This window comes from Misgurnus anguillicaudatus, chromosome 1 (genome assembly GCF_027580225.2).
Source record: "Misgurnus anguillicaudatus chromosome 1, ASM2758022v2, whole genome shotgun sequence".
Classification (NCBI taxonomy): Eukaryota; Metazoa; Chordata; class Actinopteri; order Cypriniformes; family Cobitidae; genus Misgurnus; species Misgurnus anguillicaudatus.
Genome location: NC_073337.2, coordinates 14,010,797 through 14,034,966, shown reverse-complemented (window position 1 = coordinate 14,034,966; position 24,170 = coordinate 14,010,797). Strand labels below are relative to the sequence as shown.

At 37.3% G+C, this 24,170-nt stretch overlaps 1 protein-coding gene across 3 annotated transcripts; it reads left to right on the top strand.

The window, feature by feature from the left end:
• The first annotated feature begins 1,627 nt into the window (after positions 1 to 1,627).
• Positions 1,628 to 23,883, top strand: il15ra (interleukin 15 receptor subunit alpha). Of its 3 annotated transcripts, none has more exons than XM_073866945.1 (8): positions 1,628 to 1,871; positions 10,283 to 10,474; positions 11,907 to 11,927; positions 15,741 to 15,824; positions 15,912 to 16,076; positions 23,117 to 23,161; positions 23,279 to 23,357; positions 23,437 to 23,883. In XM_073866945.1, exons 1-8 carry the CDS (start codon positions 1,805 to 1,807, stop codon positions 23,603 to 23,605), a joined length of 822 nt encoding a protein of 273 aa, XP_073723046.1. In that variant the 5' UTR covers positions 1,628 to 1,804; the 3' UTR covers positions 23,606 to 23,883. The 3 variants fall into 3 exon arrangements, with proteins under 3 accessions (XP_073723046.1, XP_073723036.1, XP_073723055.1); XM_073866935.1 differs by having other exon boundaries at positions 1,629 to 1,871; positions 15,732 to 15,824; XM_073866954.1 differs by lacking the exons at positions 15,741 to 15,824; positions 15,912 to 16,076 and having other exon boundaries at positions 1,630 to 1,871.
• The last annotated feature ends 287 nt before the right edge of the window (positions 23,884 to 24,170 follow it).

The following is a 24,170-nucleotide window of genomic DNA, read 5'->3' as shown; positions in this document are numbered from 1 at the left end:
TAGGCACTTCTTATCTGTGTGTATTTGTGTGTGTGTGTGTGTGTGTGTGTGTGTGTGTGTGTGTGTGTGTGTGTGTGTGTGTGTGTCCCATCAGAGAAGTTGATAAAATAATCAAAGGCATTGCAAATATGTGGGAATTTATCTTTGTCTATAAGCAAATAAAAGTGAACAAACACTAAAGAGCTGAAATAAACTTAACCATTTATTCTGAACTATCTTTCCATGGCTTGCCATCCATTTAACACAATGCAGATGTTTTTAGTAATAAAATTAGAAAAATTGTCATTGGGAGAAACTTAAACAATGCCAACATCATATTACAAACCTGAATAAAATGAATGATAAAACATAAATTCGTGATGTGCCATCAGTTGTGGTCTTGACCGGTCATGAAATAAAATTCCGATACGAGACCGAGTAAAAATGCAGTCGATTCCAAGACGAGACCAAGACCTTTAAAAAGTGGTCTTGAGACCGGTATCGAGAACTAAAACATTAGTGTTACGTAATGAATACAAATATATCATGGTATATTATCCTAAGGAAGATGCCCTCCTCCAAACGTTCTTGGCAGCAGATCAAGACAAAATATAAAAATATAATTCAAAGTGGTGAGTATTTTCAACCTCCATGTTTTGTGAGAGTTTGTGTGGGAGAAACTTGTTTGCAGTCAACAGCTGATGAGTTGGCCTTAGCAACAAAGGGTGGACAAGTATGGACTGGATCCAAGGTGCTGTACACCCTGACCCTGGGTATGTGTGCACTGTATTACTCCTACTTTTAAAGTGTACCATATGGATGACTATGTTTTACAGTGAAGGGAAATGAAGTGTTCCTGTGTTGAAGCCAGCACAGAAGTCTTCCAAACAGAGGTCAATGTAAAGTAGACAAAACGTAGAGAATTGTGTAAATTAGACTGTGTCTCGATTAACACTAAAAAGTAGTAGGTATCTTTCTAAATTTAACTTGCCTTGGTCAAAGCATAAACACAACACAGACTCATGGAAAATTCGTGATTCAGGCTCTTGGCATCCAAGCTTGTGAGCAAAAACCCTTACGAAAGTTAACCATGGTTTTACTAAAGTTAAAACAAAAAAACATGTTTACTAGACTTTCATAAAAAAAAAACATGGTTAATTTTCATGTTTTTATCATTTTCAAGGGCAGTCATGATCACATGTAATCTGCAGATGAAATATAGTTGCTGATTGTCTCATATATTCATATAATAGAATTGTCAAATAGTAAAATTATAACAAATATGCTCACTACAGCTCACACCCAATTGGTCAATTATCATATATATTCGAATCCAAAACAGAACCTGCCCGGAGCAGTTTGTCAGTTATAAATAATATAACTAGTGATTATACTGATAAAGGGCAGGGTTTAGATTAATCCAGGACTAGGCCTTAGTTATATATAATAAAAAAAAAATCTTACAAAAACAGTACAGGTGTGCATCTGAAGACAAAACAATCAATGTTTTAGTACAAATGAAAGCAGCTCAAATATGCATTTTAGTCTTGGATAAGGTTAACTTGTCTTTAACTAATCCTGCTGTAATGTGAGACTGATATTTATTTCAGGAAGTGCACTGTGAATTATGGATCGTCTTCAGCGCGCGACTCAGTCACGGGTGCGCGCCCTACAAGTGAAAGCGAAAGGATGTGTAGTACGAAAGTGACGCTTCCCCGCATACGCTTACAAATGTCGCATCTTTCTGCCTTGCGTAGTTATTTTGTAAACATTCGTGAGGCTTTACCCGACGGATTTTCCTCTGAACCTTCCGGGAGAAGTGGACATGCATGTGCTGGTTATTTTTATTTTCGTTACGGCCGAATATCACCATAATATTGTGGGAGCGAGCGGTACGTATTCTTAGCGTTACTATAAAATACACTACATGTCTTATTCATATGACGTAAACAAGAACGGTATAGCCTAAATGCGTGTGGCGCGTGGATATTAAGCAGATGTATAGCTAATTCATTATTAATGGTCTTGCTTATTTCTGACCAAGTACTCATGTGTGATTATATTCATGTGTGGGGAAAACGAAACCACGTATTGAAAAGCAAATAGAAAAATCAGTACCTCTGTAAAAATGGTTTCAAATGGTCTTCAAATAAAACCATGGTTATTAAACGACCACCGTATTACTATTATTACATATGTGGTTCTTTTTAAATGTAAAATGGTTTTACCCTCAAACACCAAACCTTATGTTGGTTGGTTTCAAGGTTGTGAAAATGGACCACTTTTATGGCTGTTTTTAACTTTCTTATTTCTTAGCTGTGACTTTATAAGATGCTTGTCCACCAGCCTATAGGCTGAATTGTATGCCTTGATTTTAGAGTTTATCTTACTCCCTCTAAGATTTTATGACCTTGACATATTGCCACATCTCACAACCCATTGTAATGTAATTATATGTATATTCCCAGCAAGTAAAAACCATGACGGTTAAACTAATATGGTCCGGCTATGAGTAACCCACTTCTACCCTAAATCACCTTGAATTTGTTTGAATAACTTGGAGATGTAGGGTGCTCCATCATGTAATTGTATTTCTTTTACATCTTCTATGCTTATACGCATAGACATAGTCTATTTTAGGGCTATTGTTAGACGTCTATTAGACTTTCAGTGACAGCCCAAAATTGCTTGCTGGGTTTAGATCACCACCATGCAGTCAGTGGCACCTGTACACACTGTGTGGGCTACTAAACTTGATGGAAAAGCTAACCACGCCAAAGTGAGGTGAGCTGACTCAAACCAAACCGTGGGTACTGTGCAATGGAAAAGCGCCATTATATGAGAGGGCGCTAATGGGGGTTATTTTTTAAATTACTTGTTGATCTAGCTGTATGTAGGCTACACTCGTGACATATTAATAATGCTAGAGAGAATAAGGAAAAATTAAGGTGTGCATTTAGGGAGATTAGTGGGAAAACCACGCATATTTAGGAAATACTTCATGCGACGCTGCTGAGACTTGGGCCGGTAAGAGATTTTGGCGGTAGGGCTATTCATGGTAACCTTATAAGCAAAAAAAGACAAAAATACCATGGCGTCACACTGTTGCGTATTGTCATTGCAACATTAAAATGTTTTATTTTCAAATGTCTGCGTATACAAACAACAACTTTTATTTTTAAGCAACATGTATGTCAGGTTGAAGTGCACACTCTCAGCTTTTCTTAGAGGGTATTCACATCCAATTTGGATGAATGGTTTAGGAATTACGACCGTTTAACAAGTAGCCAGGGGCCAAAAGTAATGGAGCAGTTGACTTACAAACTGTTTTATGGACAGGAATGTGCTATTTGTTAAATCGTGCAGCATGTTAAAGGTCTGGAGTTTTAAGTGTGGCATTTGCATTTGGAAGCTGTGAACTCAAATCCTGTGGTTCAGGGAGATCTCCATGCAAGTGATACAAAACATAGGTTTCAAAAACACAACAAATCCATCAGAGAAATAGCAGGAACCTTAAGAGTGACGAGATTAATAATTTTACAACTGTAAAAATAAAAGTCAATAGGATTGTGCCATATTATTTTGTTTGCTGGATCATTGTGCAGTGCATGCTCCATCCAATGTTTTTTTTTTGTGGCAGTGATGTTAAACATTTGGTCAGAAGAGTATAGGTCTGCTATTGTCATATTGATCTTGAGACGCAGACAGTGATTATCACAGATTTCCATCACCTGCTGTGGTCATCATTTGGTGGAATGTACGAGGTTTAGCATCAGGCCAAAACAAGATTTCGTGGTCGTGGGTGAAAGGATGAGACATAAAGACTAAAAGACAAAAGTTAATGTTAGCCTGGAGTTTGCTTACATACTGTATGTAAAACATGATTTGACAGAAGTTTTAAAATGATTCTGGTCAAGCTACCCGTTTTGTCAGTGAATGCTTGGTGAAAGATTTATTCATAAATTGAATTCACTGAATTCACATAAACCACTTTTATCAAGCCAATGGCAGACCTGCAGAGCTTCACTCATAATCCACCTACAACAGATAGACAAAAATAATAAGTAATTCTGCTTTTACACATAAATGTGCCACAAGAACACACACACAATCAAATGTTTAAACAGTAAATAACTATTATTTTAATGTCAGCATTGAAAGAAACATGCATACATTAACCAGAAAAGGGTTTTTCAGTAAGCTATGGTTTATCATCATTTAAGATTCTTTGAAGAATCATTTTTCTTAAGAGTGTAGCCATAAAACAAAAGTCATCTGTTCCTTTACTTTTGGTTTTGCATTTATATTTAAGTACATTAACGTACTTTTACTCAAGTAAAAGTACACAATTTAAATGTAGTTAGGTATTAAATACATTTTAATATGCAATATTAAAGAATACACAGTATGATTCTATGCTTTAGAATGTAGTGAAGTAATGTTTTTCCCACCAGGAAAACGCGTCTAAATGAGAAACAGCTGTTGTGCGATAGACTGTACTAACAGATTAGCAAGATGTCGGAGCTATCGTTTTACAGACTGCCAAAAAACACTGAAAGGAAACATAAATCGTTAATGCCAACATACACAGACCACAGGTGGGTTGATAAGTTGCTAGGGTCACTATCAAGCAGAGATTTTACTTTCTACTTGAAAGTATTTATCAAGTATTTGTATTTTATCCGTGTTTTTCTTTAGAAAACACATTTCAAAGCATATTATTATAATTTTTAACCCTAACGTTTTGCCACTCAACCGGGTGAGCTCTCGCGTAGTCACGTGGAAAAGAACAAAATTTATACCTCCACAAGAAGTCGTCTGTCTAATGCAGGGTTCACACCAGACGCGGTAGAGGTGCCAAGTGCGAGTGAAGACGCAAAGACGCGATTAGGCATCCTGCTGCGCGGTATGCCCGGAACACGCGGCACAGATGGCGCGTTCCGCATAAATTGAGCATTTAAAAATCTGAATTTCGGCGGATTTCCGCGCCGCGTTAACCAATCAGGCCCTTGCTGTAGTAGTGATGTGATTACAGGAAGCGAGCGGAGTCTCAGCGGAGTCGCAGAAGCCCCTCCTATGATGCAAATTTACGCGTGAATGTCTCGAATGACTAGAATTTCAATGAAGTGAGTAAACTCAAATGTTCAAGCATCCAACTACGCACGAATAGCGTGTTTTTGCCGCCTCTACCAGGGCTGGTGTGAATGCACCATAATGCAGGGTTCACGCCAGACGCGGGTGATTTACATGTTAAGTCAATGGCAAGACGCGATTAGGCATCGTGCGGCAGGTAGGCGCAGCGCAAATGGTGCGTTCCGCACGAATTGAGCGTTGCCGTGGAAAACGTGCAAATTGAAAAATCTAAACTTCGGCGGATTTCCGTGCCGTGTTAATTAGGACCTTGCTGTAGTAGTGACGCGATTACAGAAGCGAGGGAGTCTCAGCGGAGACTCTCTCATGACGTGAATTTCCGTGTGAATGTCTCTAATGACTAGAATTTTACTCTCGGCTTTCACGAGCGAATGGAGCGTGTAAACTCAAATGTTCAAGCGTTCAACTATGCATGAATAGTGTGTTTTTGCCGCCTCTACCGTGGCTGGTGTGGATGCAACATAAGGTAAAGTGACCATATAGAGTTAGTTTGTCTTGATGTGTTTATTATTACCCACAGGCATGAACTTACTTTAGTTCAGTTCATAGTTTGTTTATATTTTATTTGCAAATTTTTATGTTTTTACCAGCCACCGCTGTCACTCCAGAACAGAGGTGTAAAAAGTACTTAAAAATGTTACTCAAGTGAAAGTACAAGTACTGAGTGTAAATTTTACTCAATTAAAAGTAAAAGTATCTGGCCAGAATCATACTTGAGGAAAGTAAAAAAGTACCACATTAAAATTGTACTTGAGTATTAAAAAAGTAAAAGTAACAGGTAGAATGAAAACGAGAGATTCTTGTTTAAGCTTTTAATCTCTAAAAATATGAAGTGAATGAACCACATACAAGGTTTTATCCTTTACAACTGTTTGTATTTAATTGTATTTAATTATCAAACTATAAGACTGCTACATATAATTTCCAACATGATCTCACAAAGTTCTGTGGTATAGTCACAGAATTTTTTGCTCATTTAACCGTGTCATTGTCACGGATCTCCAAATTTTTCCTTTGCTGTACCACGGACTTTCTTTTCCGTGTCAGTTTCACGTATTGGTTACTCAGTTGTTTTTCCTATTTTTAAACCATTTTCGCGAGGGGTTTGGGGTTAGATTTGGGCTTTGGGTTAGGATGTCACTTTAACTATTGGTTTATACTATCTTTTCTCTGATCTTTTAAACAATTGTCGCCTGACGTTAGGGTTAGGAGTTGGGTTTGGGTTAGGATGTCATTTTATGTTTCAGAAAGTCGTACCCACACGAAAATGGTAAGAAAATAAGAAAAACAATTGAGTAAACAATACGGGAAACTGACATGGAAAAGAAAGTCCGTGGTACAGACACGGAAAAATGCAGAGATCCGTGACACATGACACAAATAAATGAGCAAAAAATTCTGTGACTATAACACGGAAATTCGTGAGACCAGGTTGCTAATTTCAGTATGCAACATGCTACTCAAAATTGTAAAACCTCGAATTTAACTTAAATTTCAAGCTCTATCAAGCCTCTCACAGGCAGCCGATGCAGGAAGAGTTCTATTAGACCTTGTGCACATTGTCAGTCCAAATCCAATTTTGGTGCATATCCGATAGGAATTCAATCACATTTAGAACGTGTGAAAATCCATTTCAGTCTGACCGCCCTGATCGCATTTGTGTAGCTTTTCGGTTACGTCATGCTGTCACGTCAGTGACGTAAAACACGTCAGACGTCGAGGCAGATTGTCGTGCCAGCGCGACGTCATTGCCATAGAAACAGTGCAGATAATCTGGAAAATGGCTACAGGACGCACAGATCGGATCTGAATAGTTGTGATTCACAATGTGGACAGTGAGTCTGTCAAATTGGATATGAACCAAAATCAAATTTGGACTGACAGTGTGAACAAGGTATTAGTCTTGATAGAGAGGCTGCAAATAGCAGGGAACGTGTCACACTTCATGTGTTGGCCAATTCCTTAGTGTGGTCCAAAGGCTCCAGAATAAATAACATTTAAATTAAACTGGCCATCAGCGCAATTTAATTGGTTTGGTAAGAGCAAGGGAAAGGTCGTCCTTCAACGTGATGCCCAGCTAATGCCTGACCAACGATCACTGACAGAACCAGCTTAATCTCCGCTTAATCTCCTTATCCGTTTATGTGTGTATATACATATATCTCCCAAGGGTTTTTCCCTCCTAGGACTTTTTTTATGTCCTCGGCTAAACAGCCCGGGGTTTTTTTTCTCCTAGGGGGTTTTTTACCCCGGGGAGGCAGCCTTCTTGGGCTTAACTTAGCTTCCTCTTCTAGACGTTACATTAGTAATATGCTCGCTTATAATGTTGAGTCATAGCCGCAGCAAATTTGACTGCTTATGCTATTGTGTATTATGTTATGCTATCTGTTGATTTTCTGTGCTTTTACTGCTTCTATTAATGCAAAGCTGCTTTGAAACAATTAAGTATTGTGAAAAGCGCTATATAAATAAAATTGAATTGAAAAAAATTTAATTTAAAATAGAAGTACTTTTTGACTGTAAATAAAATTGTAAGGAGTAAAAAGTACTTTTTTTCTTAAAAAATGTAATTAAGTAAAAGTAAAAGTATTGATTTTTATTTGTACTGAAGTAAAGTAAAAATCCCCAAAAATAATACTTAAGTACAGTAATCACTTTACACCTTACAGCTCCAGAAAAGCCATTAATTCTGCTTAGTGTGGTGTTGAACATGTAAAGTGAGAGCATGTCCTCATATAAACAGCAAAAATCTTATTAAACTTAAATTGTTTTAATCTTTAGGTATTTTAAGTTCATCTCAGTGCAGCCATTTACATTCTTTCAAGTTTTCATGCAAGAACTACCGTCACGTTTGATCTTGCATTTCTGTGAGATCTAGCCTCACTTTGAAATCGTTATTATTACAGTCATTATGTGTGTGATCACCCATAGATTTAAAATGGTTTAAGATGTAAGGTTAAGGTGTGTCCCAGGCATTAGCGCTTAAACCTTGCCAGACCTTGGTGCTAGATTCAGGTCTGAGTTCAGTTGGCAAGACCATGACAGTACTGTGTTCTGTGTGGGGACACGTGGAGTTATATTGTGTATGTGGATTCCACGTGTTCCCAGTGTCTTGTCGCTGTCATGGTCTTGCCAGACCTTTGTGTGAGATTCAGGTCTGATTTCAGAGGGCAAGATCATGGCAGCAATGTGTTTTGTGTGGGGACACGTGTAGTCACATAATGTTTTGGTGTCACGTGTTCCCAGTGTCTTGTCACTTTTACCCTACTCCCTTAAGTGCTCTCGTCCTGATTAATTAATCATGTTCACCTGTTCCCCATTTGTGTTGTGTCTTTATTATGCCCTCTCGTTCTCTGTCTTGTGCTCGTTCGTTCGTCGAGATTCAGTGTGTTAGTTCATGTCCTTCGTGTTCCTGAATCTCAGCATCAGAGTCTGTGTTATTTTTGTATCCAGTGTTTGTTTCCCGGTTTTGTGTTACTTCATCATTGTTTATCACCTGTTTTACCCCCTCGTGGGTTTTTGTGTTTGTTATTTAAATAAACCTTTAGTTTATTTTTACGTCTTGTCTGCGTTTGGGTTCTCCTTAATTCCTACAGTGACATCTACTACTTGGAAAATCATCCTGGGATTTTTTAAGATCCTAGCGATCACAGAATTACAGCACAGTGTAAATCATCACTGTTGAGACACAAAAACTCACACAGACTGCAGGTTGAGCAAAGTAAATTTACAGTTAAGCCAGAAAGTCTCATACCCAAATACCTACTAGCTTCAGTTGATAACCAGTCATAGTTGGTGTGACCTGTAAAAATTTGTTTTAAACAATACCCACCTGATCAATAACCAGTTTTACTGTACATTTTGAGTTGGCCTAATGGTCACGTAGATATAAGAGGTTCTTATTTGGCACCTACAAGATGGAAACATACGTTTACACATCTTGTCTATTAATAACCCATTAAATAGTTATTTATTTATTGTCAAGAGTCAAATTTTAGCAACTTATATAACAACACCATTTTTAGAGATAACGTTTTGAAACACCCACACAGTGGTTATGGCATGATGTAAGTGTTTTGAGGACTATTCACTTAAAGGAAGTTGTAAATCACTAAAAGTGGTTAATTATAGGGGAACATACATACATATATGTGTGTGTTTATTTAAAGTGACTTACAGTGAACTGGATATACATTGTATTACTTTTTTGTGTTTTCTGTGTTTCTTTAGTTTCTAAGTAGCATGCTCTACCGGGAACACCGCATTGATAAAGGGTGGCTACACATTGCAACATCTGCACTTACCATATTGGCAAAAGCATCTCACATATTTCCTGTAGTCCGAGTTTAGTCTTGTTACCAGAACAACTTTGGAAAAACATACAATAACAAAACACAACTTTTCGCATTTAAGTGTGTTTTTGTAAAAAATGGATTCAGCTTTATGATTAATGATTGCACAATGAGTTTCCTCTACTTCCTCATTCCATTTTACGGGAGAAGCCGTGCCCCACTACACTGTGTGTAACTTTATTCCATTTTTCCGAACATACTTGATGTGCACTGTCTTGTTCAAAAATGTACTATGTTTTATGAATGTGTTTGCAGTATGTTTGAGTATTGTGGGTGAAAAGGTCACAGATGGTAAATTATTTCTTGTAAATTATGTTTCCTACAGTGGTTCTCAAACTGGGGTCCGGGGCCGCCAGGGGGGCCCCAGTTTTATGACATTTTATAAAATACATCAATTTATCATGAATTCTGTGTAATTAAACCTAAAAAATAAGGCTACTAACCAAAAGCACTACTTTGTATAACTTAATATGTTTTGTTTAATTAAAATGTTACATTTTAGAATTTTTTTATCATAAATTTCTTTGGGGGGCCCCGAAGGAATGCACCGCATCCAAGGGGTGCCGCACGCGGAAAAAGTTTGAGAACCACTGTCCTACAGAACTCTGGGAAGACTTTTACAACACATTTAAAGCCTAAGCATATTTCTTACCCCTGTGACCACATAGTTTAGATGCAGGCATGGGAATGTGTTTTTTCTGATCACAGATCGGTTGTGGATGCATCTGGGTTAGTTTAACATCTGTAATTGTTTCTGTGTTTTATGCTATTGTGACATTTCTATTGTGACTCTGTCTTAGGTGTGTGTGAACCCCTGATTCAGGAAAACAACACAATGCCTGCTGATTCAATTTCAAAGCCTGTTAACACAAGAATACGCACTCGGTGTAAGGAAGGCTACCTGAGGAAGGCAGGAACATCCGAGATGTACCGCTGCACTGAAAAATATGGCAAACTAATCTGGATAAATGACCTTAAAATTGTGTGCATACGTAAGGACCTTTATTGTTACATACAGATACTTGACCAAATAATATGTTAAAGTTTATGTAAATGTAGTGGTGCTTTGCTAGTGCAGGCATCACTATTACTACTACTCATACAGTACTAGGGTGATTCTTACGAAAACTTGGTTTTAAAAATGTCAAGCATGAAAATGTAAAAATTGCTTAACTTTTCTTTTTTTCCCCCTCAGACATTGAAAAACAAAGTCTGGAGTAAATGGGAACATTAATTTAAAAACTTTTACTTATCATTTAACACTTTTTGTAACATAATTTAAAAAATTAGTCCTAAAAAATCTCATTACCGCAACAGTCAGAAAACATCAACACTGACATATTTTCAAAATGACATGACAAACCTGAAAGAACATAATTTGGAGATTCTGCACATGCATATAAAATCAAAGTATTACGCTTCTATTAATTAAATTAACATTTAATAAGCATCTGTTGCGGTAATGATAATCAAAATGTGGTGTAAGCATCTTGAAGTAACTGGTCCATGTGCTTGGTCACTCAAAATCAAACTTTATTAAAATTCTGTATGTGTGCTTAAACTGTTTTCAAAAAGTGTTGCGGAGGATGAGAACATCAGCCATGGACACATCAGTTTCCTACTTTTTCTTCATTATTATTATTATACATGAATATTCAGTAAATATTTTTCTGTCATCTAAAGTAGTCTAGGAAAACATCCATTTATTTTTTTTCTTAATATTTTTGTGTTAATTTGATTAAATTACAACATAACGCATGTTCAAACACAGCCGGACACATTGCGGTAATGAGAATTTCAGCAGAAAATGAGATAAAATTTACAATTATAAATTCTTATGTTGAAATCACACATTTTGCAAGGTAGAACACAGTATTGTGTTAATTCTGATGCTTTTTAATGTTACTATATTACATATTTTAAAGCTAAAATCATTAGTGCCGGGGTGTTTCAATGGTTTCGTGAGAATCACCCACTAAGGTTTAAGGATTTGAACCCCTATCTTTATATCTTAAACTCATTGTACACATTTGTGCTGTGGGCATGATTGATACCTCAGATTTGATCAAGGAGAAGTTTTTAGCTGGGTAATATTAAAGCAGTGTAAAATAATACTTATGCATTGTAGACATAGATTTATGTGGGGTCTCAAATCAGTAATTTGGACCAAAAAATTGTAGAGACTTTCTAGGGTTGGCTCTTTTGATTACAACCATTAAGTAACCACCCAGACACCCCATTAACCATCAAGTAAAGTTAAAATTTACCAACTGCATAACAATGCCCTAGCAACACCTCTATCACGGTTGTGTTGACTTTCGCACAGCTAAGCACCACAACACAAAACATTTTATTCTAGTTCAGTTTCACATCTTTACAAATAGCATGTAATTAATTTGCATATTTTATATTTATACTTTGCAGCTGATCCAAGAATACCCCCTGGTAAGTACCAGTTTTTCTTATTTCAATCATCATTCACACTGTTTTACATCATATTTAGGTTGATGGTAGAAATTTGACATTTATAGTTAAATAGCAGTGTTGGGGGTAACGCATTACAAGTAACGTGCATTACGTAATAGTATTACTTTTCTAAAGTAGCGTGTAACCTAACGCATTACTTTATAAATGTACACATTAATATGCAGTAAAAGACCCGTCTGTAAAAATGACCGGTGAGATTCCCTCTTCAACATGGAGCACAAGCAGACAAAATATAACAACAAGGTCACCACCTACCCAATCAAGCACGCTTAGTACAACAACAGGTGAAACTCTGAGCTGCATGAGTTGCATGAGCTGCATGAGATGCATGGGCTGATCTTAAACGCACAATTCACTAAAACATAAAAACTTGTCATTACTTACTTACATTCATGTTGTTACAAACCTGTATAACTTCACGCAGCAATGAAAGCATATAACAATAATGTCCAGTACGGATTCTAGAAGGGAAACCGGTAGCGGTAGCACCGCTGTTTGTGTTTCAAGAGCTGGATATCACTGGTTTTAAAACTGCAAGCTTAAATATGTGTACAAATGTTAAGGGTTTGTACACATATTTAAGCACACCAAAGCTTTTACGCCTGCGGCCGGCGCATGTTTTCAATTGATTCCAATGAAAACTCTGTGTTTTCAAATAAGCAAGCGGCGAGCGTGTTTTTTCGCGCTCAGCGTTGAGTGCCGAGAGTTCAAAAATATTCAACTTTGAGTGAAAAGCTCCGCTCGTCAATGTCAGTTCTCACAGGGCCATCCAATTACAATGGAGGAGGGGCGGGACATTACCACAGCAACCAACCGGTTCACAGCTGAAGTATCACAGCTACCAAAGCGCTCGGCTGATAAACACCTGGTATTCGGCGTCCTCAAGGCATTTTCAGCCACGTTTAAAAGTTTTGGTGTGTCCAGCCCCTAAGTGTTTGTGACAAAACACAGACATTTAATGCAGTTTTACTAACCGCCTGCGACTCATGACTTGGCACCACCCCATTTCAAAGAAATCCAGCGTTAAACAAACACTCTGCTGCTCTCCTCGATAAACAAACTAATTCATTGTTTTCATACTAACTTACTTTCTGCCCTTAAAGGCGGAGTCCACGATGTTTGAAAAACGAGCCGACTACCAAAACACACTTATAGCCAATCAGCAGTAAGGAGCGTGTCTACTAACCGACATCCTTGCCGGGTTGCGTATGTGTGGGGCGGGTCTATCAACAGAAGGTCCAGATTCTATTGGGGTATGGGCGTGTTTGTTTAGGTGATTTCAAATATCAACATTGGCTTTCAAACATCGTGGACTCCGCCTTTAACGCCGAAGGCACAAAGGGCAGCAACAAAATCTGGTCTTGGGCCAGAGTGCCTATCGTTCCCCAGGTGTGGTGGTGGTCTTTCAGTTCTTATTTCACCGTTCGTCGCAACCTGATCTCACGAATTTCTGGGGCATGGTCGCGGAGGTTTTTGTTCATTTTTCCGTGGCGTTCTCGCGGATCTCCGCATGTTTCCGTGGCCCGGCCGCGGACTTTCTTTTCCGTGGCGTTCTCACGGATTGGTTGCTCAACTGTTTTGTCCTATTTTCTTGCCATTGTCGCTTCGGTTTAGGGTTAGATTTAAATAAAATGACATCCCTACCCAAACCCAACTCTAACCCCAACGCCGGGCAACAACTGATTAAAGTTTAGAAAATATTAAAGAATACATCAGAAAAAATAGTAAAAAACCAATACTAAAAGTGACATACAAACGCAAACACCAAATCTAGCCCTAAACCGAAGCGACAATGGTTTGAAAATAGGAAAAAGCAGTTGAGTAACCAATCCGTGAGAATGCCACGGAAAAGAAAGTCCGTGGCAGGGCCACGGAAATATGCGGAGATCCGTGAGAATGCCACGGAAAAATGAGCAGAAAATTCCGTGACTATCCCATGGAACCTTGTGAGATCATGTTGCTCGTCGCCAGGTGACTTTTGGCCTTCCTCTCTTTCTCCTTCCAACTGGTGTTCAATGTAAGGCTGTTTAAATGATGGAGCCATCATCTCTTCGAAGCTCATGCCCAATCCATCGCCAGCGTCTTTTCATAATCATTGTGGCCATGTTCTCTTGATTACAGCGGGACAATAGGTCTTCGTTAGAACTTTTGTTTGGCCAGAAAATCTTTAGTATTTTCCTGAGGCTCTTGGTGTGGAATGTGGACAGCTTCGTAAGGTCTTGTTGCGTCATTCGCCAGCATTCTGCTCCGGATAGGAGTACTGGTATAACACAGCTGTTGTAGAGTTTTAGTTTAGTTTTCACGCTGTACTGTGAGGACCTCCAAATGTTCTTCATGCTGATGAAGGCACTTCTTGCTTTATTTAATCTGTTCTGAATGTCCTTCTTACTACCGCCATCTGGTGTGATGATGCTACACAAAGCTTTCAGTAAAAGTTATCTCGTCATTATTGACTTTGATGGGGGTGTAGTGGTGTTCATAGTCATCACCTGTGATTTCTTCTGGCTGATCTTTAAGCCAACTTGGGAACTGTACTGGTTTAACTTATTAGTTTTGTCCTGCATATGTTGATGGGTGTGAGAGATTAGTGCCAAGTCATCCGCAAATCTAAACCTTCAAGTGTGGAGAAGAGCATCTATCTGATGCCGGCATGTCCTATCTCTGTTGAGCGTCGCATCACCCAGTCAATGACAAGATTGAAGAGTTATGCAGACATCACACAGCCTTGTCAGACACTGGTCATTACCTCAAACAAAATGTAGCTTCAACCCACACAACAGCTGTTGTTTTTGTAAAAGCTTTTAATGAGCATCGCCAGGTGTTTGGGATTCCGTAGGCCCTCAATATGTGCGACAAGCTATCTCTGTGTACACTATCAAATGCTTTCTCAAAATCTATAAAGTTCATGTGGAGTTGTCTTTGCCATTCTGCACTCAAAGCAAATATCTGTTCTATACAACTCCTGCCTTTTCTAAATCCTGCCTGCTTCTTCCTCAATGTTGAGTCAACTGTGGTAGACAATCTGCTTATGATCATTTTGGCAAGGATATTGCTGGGGATTGACAAAAGGGTAATACAGGCGCTGAGATTGCCCTTCTTTGAAATCTTGATAATCACCCCTTTGGTCCACTCCTTGGATATGCAGGCTTCTATCCAAATTGTTCTAAAAAGTGGTTCCAATATTTCAACTGCTGTCTCTGGATCTGTCTTGAATAATTCTGCATTTAAGTTGTCATGTCCTGGGGCTTTATTGTTTTTCAGTTTCTTGATAGCTGCTACAATTACTTCTTTGGTAGGTAGTTCTGAGACACGCAAGCCCCCCCAACCGCGTCAAGGTGGTGGTCTGTCGGGCGCCCATCAGGGGATTGTTTTCATAAGGCGGGGTTTATTGGGAAGCTTAAAATTTCTCTCACAAACAACAACACACTTCTTTGGTGAGGTTGATTTGTGTCAGCTCTTGGTGGTGTGTGTGTGCGCTTTTCCGGTTAAAGTGCCCATATAAGGACTTCCACTGTACTTCCTGCACTGAAATTGCTCATAAAATAAATAAATAAAGCAACCTTGGCGAAGTGCATTCGTCACAGTAGACACTTTGCCTTTGTTTAGCATGAAGAATCCTACTCTTAAACAGGGTTAGTTAATCAGAAAATGCAAAAATAGCTTCCCCCTATTGTCCTATGATATCAGACATTATATGTGGGTTAAATTATACATTTGACTTCACCAAATTAATGTTTTTGCAATGTCCTTTGTTTCTATTAGTAACAACAGATGCCCCAAGAACTGAGCTAAATTTAACAACATCCACCACCGAAAAAATACAAACTATCTGTGTTACAATCAAGCCAAAAACAGGTATAGTTGTCTTTTTATTTGTCTATTTATCCTAGTTGTGCTTTGGCTTTGTGTTCGTTTTCTTTATTTGGTTATGACACACTTCAGAAGCCACAAATGAAGGTACCACAAACGAAACAACAACCTACCCGACAACAGAGCCGTCTGTAAATATGACCAGTGAGATTCTCTCTTCAACACGGAGCACAAGCAGACAAAATATAACAACAGGGTCACCACCTACCCAATCAAGCAAGCCTAGTACTACAACAGGTGAAACTCTTAACTGAGCTGCATTACTTGCATGGGCTGTTCTTAAAGGCACAATTCACCAAAAAATGAAAACTTGTCATTATTTACTTACACTCATGTTTTTTCAAACCTGTATAACTTCACGCAGCAATGAAAGCATATAACAAGGACTAAATGGGGATACATCAAAACCAATACATAGCAACAAGAGCAAGCTTATAGGCGAGCTTCTGTCCGATTTTGCTGCATCCACTCACAAAAATAGTGAAAAAAGTTTTCATATATTTACAATACATATAAACAAAAGAGATATCCCGCACACTAATAACTTGCAAAATATTTATTGCGACGTTTCGATCGTAAGATCTTCTTCGGGCATATGAACATGATCAAGGTATCACAGGGTATTTATAAAGGTTCATGGACCAATCGCAGCAGCCAATGGTCACAGACTGATCACAGTGACGGACCTTCAATGACCAGTCAAATTTGTCTACGATTGTTTCCATCACATCAACAACCTCAATATCATACATAAATCAGAAACAGTCTATAATGACAAGAAAAAAAAAAAAAAACAAAAAAAAAAAAAAAAAAAAGAGAAAACACCACAAACCGTACATACTGCATGTGGAATTGGAATAAGCATAGTGCAAAACTACATCAACAATTTAAAAAAACAATATTTTTCCTTCTCAAGATTATAACATCACATTAAAAAGGGCTTCATCATTTAAACCAAGCGGCGATAATGTTTGTAAAGTGAAAATCCAAAATAATTCGCGTCTCTGTAGGAGCATGTCAATGTCTCCGCCTCTCGGTGGCATAGTCACTCTTTCTATCCCACAAAAACTTAAAGAAGAGACATCATGACCCATGGCCATAAAGTGTGCCGCAACCGGATAGTTAATGTCTTTTCTTCGAATAGAGCTCTTGTGTTCACTAATTATTTTTTTCAATTGCCGCGTAGTTTTACCAACATAGCCTAAACCACACGGACAACGAATTAAATACACCACATGTGTAGAGGCACACGTTATCACAGAATTAATGTGGAATTTCTTTCCCGTTCTAGGGTGACAGAAGAATGACATTTTTTTCGTGTTGTTGCACTGGGCACAATTACCACACCGGTAATTTCCATTTTGTAATGGACTAATAGTTCTCTGTGTAAGACTGTGTGTGCAACTCTGAAAACGGGCATGTACTAGATGATCTTTTAAATTTTTTGCTCGTTTGTACACTATAAGTGGAGGGTTAAGGAAAATAGAACTAAGCTCAGGATCAGATGACAAAAGATGCCAATGTTTTTTGAAAATAGATCGAATTAAATAAGATTTGTCGGAATGAGTCGTGATGAAAGTAAACGAATGTTTTTTAACCTTTTTTGTCCTCTTCTTTAATAATTGAGCTCGTGTATTATGAAGAGTGGTGTCGGGGGCTTCATCAATCCATTCTGTAGGATATCCTCTTTCTAGGAATTTCATTTTCATTGTCATTGACTTCTCAATAAAATCTGAATCCGAGTGACAAATCCTTCTTAATCTACAGAACTGACTCTTCGGCAAACCCTTCTTTAACGAGGTAGGGTGAAAGCTAGTTGCGAGTAGTAATGTGTTGCGATCGGTTTCTTTAGTGAACAAAGTCGTGATTAGACGGCCTTCATTCTTTTGTACCCACATATCAAGGAAATGTACTTTCAAATCACTCACTTCCAATGTAAATTCCAAATCCTCAACAAATCCGTTAAGGACAGACACAAACTCATTTACATCATTGTGATTACCCAAAAAAATACAAAAAATGTCATCAATGTATCTGTACCACTTTATGATCCGCGAACAAAAAGGATTTTTTTCCACATTAAATACAAAACATTGTTCAAAGAAGCCAATAAACAAATTGGCATAGTTAGGGGCAAAAATAGAGCCCATCGCTGTTCCACTGATCTGGAGGAAAAAATCCATATCAAAGTTGAAATAATTGTATCTCAAAACGTATGATGCCATCTCGATCAAAAATTCTGTCGGGGGAATAATGTCACCCCGTGTGGAGAGAAAATGTTTCAAGGCATTGAGTCCTCCCTCGTGTGAAATGTTCGTATACAAACTGGTAATGTCCAAAGTTAATAATAAAGACATATCCGGTAGATCATGTATCTCAGAGATCTTATTGATGAAATCAGTAGAGTCCCTTATGTAAGCAGGTAAAGTCTGTACATAGGGTTTATTGAAAAAATCAACATATTGAGATAGAGGTGCTAATAAGGAATTTGTCTGTGCCACTATAGGACGACCTGGAGGATCTACTAGTCTTTTATGGATCTTAGGCAAAGTATAAAACACAGGTCTAATAGGATGTTGGCAATATAAAAACTGAAACTCAGATTGAGAAATCCAACCCTGTGATTTGGCATTTTCCAAAAAGAGTAGTATATCAGATTGATAGCTAATCGTCGGGTCACTCGGCAATTTTTTATAAAACCTAGAGTTTTGTAATTGTGAAAGGATCTCTTCCTGGTACTTCAACTTATCTTGGACAACGATAGCACCTCCTTTATCTGCAGGTTTTATAATGATATTCGAGTCATTCCTTAATTCCGTCAGGGCTTGTTGTTCATTCAAAGAGAGATTATACGTCATTTTCCTGCTAGAGGAGCAAGTTTTTAAAACCTCTTGTTCAACCACTCGACAGAAGGTATGAATAGTATGATTTGACACATTAGGGCAAAAGGTACTCTTTGGTCTAAAAGGTGTCTTAGGTGAATTCGACTCTGATTTGGAGAAAAAATATCTTAACTTCAACTGTCTAAAACATTTAAATAGATCAGTTTTTAGCCCAAAAGCATTTACACCACAGGTCGGAACAAAAGACAATCCTTTTGACAAAACTCCAATTTGATCATCAGACAGTTCTTTTCCAGAAATATTGATTACCGTCTTTTTGAGTAGCTCCGGGTCCACGGTCGTGCGTTTCTTTGCGGACCTGGAACCTCTTCGGCATGTCTTATTCTGTGGGGCCAGCGTTCCTGAGTGCGTTTGCCCAAAAAAGGTGAGGAACTCTGGGCACTGGAATCACTGTCCATGGTAAAATCACTGCCAGTAGAGTCACTTTGTGCATGAACAAACCGTGATCTGGTAACCTTCTTCTGTGCATAAGGACGTGATACTCCACCGGAGGCTCCCCGGGCTGATGAATGGGTCTCATGGGTGGAATGGTTGCCAATATTGGCAACAGCTGCTGGACAACTGTCCCAAGGATATACCTCATTTCGTAGATAATCTTCTGTATCACGTTTGTATTTTTTTATTTTAATCTCTTTAAGGTGATCTCGATATTTGTCAGTAGACACCTTAACTGAAGCCAGAATCGAGTCAAAGTCAATTTGTGGGATAGATTTGATCTCCTCTTCTAGTGCCGTGATATTTGTATGAGTTTCGTTAACATCAACCGATACTTGTTCCACAATTAAAAGCATCAGGTCCATAGAGCACTTATTGAGAATCTCACTCCATTTCCTTAGGAACTCCTCATTCTGTTTACACAGAGTAGGGGGTTTGGGGATTCTTAAACCACGTGGAATTCTCTTGTTTCTCCAGTATTCGCTGAGCGTAGATCCATGCATCTTCAGTCGTATTTCCTTGTGGTACAGTCTTTCCAGTTTAATTCGATGTTCATCATGTGATAAATTAAATTCCATGTCCTGTGTCGGAAAAAGAATCCTTTCCGCTTCCTCGTGTGAAAATGCCAATGTATTGGCACAGTTTTTTGTCAAAGAGTTAATTTCTTGAAATGTAGTCATGTTCAAATATAAGCAAGCCACAGGGTGCGTGTAACAAACAATCCGCTCAGCCGACAAGCAACCGAGTGTGATTCAATCAATGTAAGACCAATGTCGCACACCTGTGTGTTCCGGTTAGGTGCGTAGGATAAAGAGACAATAGTAGTCCAGTAAACATATAAACAAAAGAGATATCCCGCACACTAATAACTTGCAAAATATTTATTGCGACGTTTCGATCGTAAGATCTTCTTCAGGCATATGAACATGATCTAGGTATCACAAAGTATTTATAAAAATTCATGGACCAATCACAACAGACAATAGTCACAGACTAATCACAGTAACAGACCTTCAATGACCAATTAAATTTGTCTACAATTATTTCCATCACATCAACAACCTCAATATCATACATAAATCAGAAACAGTCTATAATGACAAGAAAAAAAAAAAAAAAAAAGAGAAAACACCACAGTATTTTGTATTTTTGATGCTTCAGCAAGTTCTAGCTGATCAACTGATGTCACATGGACTACTTTGATGATGTTTTTATTACCTTTCTGGACATGGACAGTGTGCCGTACGTGGATTTTCAATGGGGGGTCAACAAGCTCTCGGACTGAATGTAGAACATCTTGAATTGTGTTCCGAGGATGAACGGAGGTCTTGTGAGTTTGGAGCGACATGAGGATGAGTCATTAATGACATTATTTTCATTTTTGGGTGAACTATCCCTTTAATATTCTTAACAAAAGTTAAAATAGAAACAACTCTATTATTTATTTTATTGCATGCAAATTTTATATCTACTCACCTTGCTCTCCAAATGTTTGTTCATCTAATCTACATTTAATTCCGTTTTTAAAAAAGAAGTGAGGATTTGTGTTTGAAGGCCTTAACAACCTGACTTTAACATTGCGAAATGCAACCAACAGCTCAGTCCACAGCTCATCCCTCAATTTTAAAACGCATAAGGTAGCTGCCAAAAACATTACTGTAAAAACATGGCAGCAACTTCCATGTACGAGACTCGCAATATATGTAGATAAAACGACTCATTCTAAGGTTATAAAAACAATACAGTTCATTATGTAAGATCAAGAGATCCTTTTAAAAGTTGCATCTTTAATCAAAGTGTGTTTTTCTGTAGATACTTCTGTTTAAGGCAAAACAAGTCAGACATTCAAATGTGTTAAGATCTTACTTCCTGTTAAATCTATAAAAAACTGTTTTTTGTCGTCTACATCTTCACACCTTCATATCACAAAACCCACAAATAATTTAACCTGGCACACATCAAAACAACTACATCACATCAACCTTCATAGCATTAGTTTGGATGTCAACTGTTTGTCAAATTTGTGAATAAAGTCATGTAATGCTGCTTATTCTAGCAATTAAAAGGGTTATATCCTACAACTGCATTTTTATAAACTAATTAATTATTTTTTTTTATTATAGTAATAATTTCATTTTTTTCAGTCTTGTTTTAGCCTAGACATATGTGTTTGGACAGCTATTAGACATCTTTAAATGCAAAATTGCTCGGATATAACACCATGATATAACCCCTTTAAAATTGATTGTAATATTAACACTATGCTAAAGTCTATTTACTACAACTGGTAATATTGTTGGCTTTCTCTATTCTTTATAGACTTTCTCTTTGCTATACTTTAAGTTAACAACAGCACAAAAGCATTATGGTAGTCACTGTTCTTAGGTTACTGGTGATTTCTGGACTAGAAAGTTGCTTGCCACTGTTTCACAATCTTTCTAATGTTCTTTTCCTCTAAAACAACCGTCCTCAATTTGCCAGCATCCCTTAAACTACTATTCTCTCTTTTTTCATTCTTTTATAAGGAGCCAATACATCTACGAACACATCAGCCTCAGATATGCAGCACTGACTTTAACTTTTTGAGATAATTTCAATACTTTAATTTTCTCAGTTTTGGATTAAAGATATTTTTTGAGTCAGAAATAAAGGGATAGTAAAATTACAAGTATGTCATCATTTAGTCATCCTCATGTTGTTCTAAACCTGTATGAGTTTCTTTGTTCTGTTGAACACAAAGGAAGATGTTTTGAGAAATGATGGTTGGTACACGGTTGGTGGTGCCCATTGACTTCCATAGTATTCCATAATTAGTTTTTCCTACTATGGAAGTTAATGGGTATATAAAGTATTTTTTTATTCTGTTGAACACAAAAGAAGATATTTTGATAAATGATGGCTGTGTAGTTGCTATCGTTTATTAAAATATCTTCTTTTGTGTTCAAAAGAATAAAAAAATACTCATGCCGGTTCTGAAGACATCAGGGTGAGTAAATGCTGACATCATTTTTATTTTGGGGTAAACTATTCCTTTAAGTCTTCAGCTATACAGTAAATTTCAGGCAGACACTTAAGATAACAAGGTCATGCGTTTCACAAGAAACACACATACTAATAATATATTTAACTTGAATGCACTGTAAGCTTCTTTGAATTCAAGTCTGATGCATGCAAAAATGCATGCTGATCTTTTCCTGTTCAGTAAAACCTGTGCAAAAAACAACTACAAGCCCTTCCTCCTGATAAAAATAGGTGCTTCACAATGCCACTGTATAGAAAAACTTTTTCTGTATAAATGTTTTTTAAAGCAACTTTAACACCTAAAGAATCTTTCTGTTTAACAAAACCTGGCAAAAAGGTCTTCAGAAACCTCGTTTTTTGTGATTTTAACTTGAAATTTGGATCCCAACTATATAGCCTCATGTTTACATTATTACTTTTGTGAATTTTTTTAAATAATTTTATTTATCAAATTAATATGTTATTGCATTATTTTTAATTATTAAAATTAATTTAAACTGCTATAACAATTTTTCTGTTTAACATTTTCACTTTCAGAAACTTCTAACCCTTAAATTGTCTTCTTTAAAACAAGACCAAGATAATGTCAGAGTTATATTATTTTGAAAGTGCACATCAACTTTTCACCCTCCCCACACTCAAAAGGGGTGGGTGACAGTAAAGTGGTTTTAAACAAGGGAGACGGACAAATTATTACATGTTGTTTGTGCTCTTTGTAATCATAGTGATAAATGCAATAAATAATTTTTAGGGTCTCTTACTATTGTTAAATCTACGTATAATAGGCAACAAAAAGATGAAAACTAGATTTTTCAAATCTGAAACCGGTACTTTGAATAAAAATTAACCCCTGACTGATATATTTATTAAATGATCAGAAAATTCTGTGACTCACTTTTAAATTTCTCTTTTATTTAGATAGTAATTCTGGAAAAATGGCTGACCCCAAACCAGATAGTACATGTAAGTGTATTTTATTGCATCAGTAAATTCTCCCTAAACATTTTAATGTTATATTTCTCCAGTCTGTGCTTATAACTGTATTACCATTAACTGGTTCTTTTTAAAATCCTTTTACAGCAATCATAGGTGTAGCTGCAGGAATAATGATTGTGTGTCTAGTATCAGCAGCAGCAGCAGCAGCAGTACTTTGGTGGAGGTACGTTATATGAATCCTCTAATGGTTTATATTGTGTGTTGTTAGGGCATCTTTTTTATTACCTGTTTTCACTCTTTAGATGTAAACGTCGAGCCACTAACCCGGCAAATGAGATTGAGCTAGACCACACCAACTATGCCGCCTGTATTACCTACATACCTGTACCAGTCTCTGAACATTGTTCAGCTGAACCACCAGACATGGATGCCGCAGCCAACAAGTCCACAACAGACTCACAGACTGAGTGAACAAATAAAGCTTCGCCCATGACGTGGACACATTTGCCAAGCTCCTCCCACAGACATGCGCTTTAAAATGGTGCTTCTTAATCATCTAATTGATGCTTTTTTTGTTTTATCACTCCTCCGTCCTCTAGCCTGAGACCCTAAAATCGACTGACATACATGCAATTGAGAAGCACCCAGAAGACTTTACTCTTGCACATACCCCTGTATAATGTATCTCATCTCACTTCTTGCTTTTTAAGCATTATGATAAAATAAAGTTTTTATATTGTTTTTAAAAATGTTTTATATGCATATCTAAGATCAGGTGTTTGTCGCTTGCTTTTGTTTCAAGATCCAGATTTATGTTTATAAAGGAAATAGTAAACATCAACATTTATTAATAATACTATAATCTGCATACACTGTAGAAGTTGGATCAACTTAACAGTTGTATAAACTTTTTAAATTTAAGATTACATTTATTTTTTAAATTACTTCAGTCGGTAACACCTAAACATTTTCAACTTTAAAGTAAGAAATGAAAAATATTTTAGGCATTAAGTATTTTTTTACACTCTTAGAACGA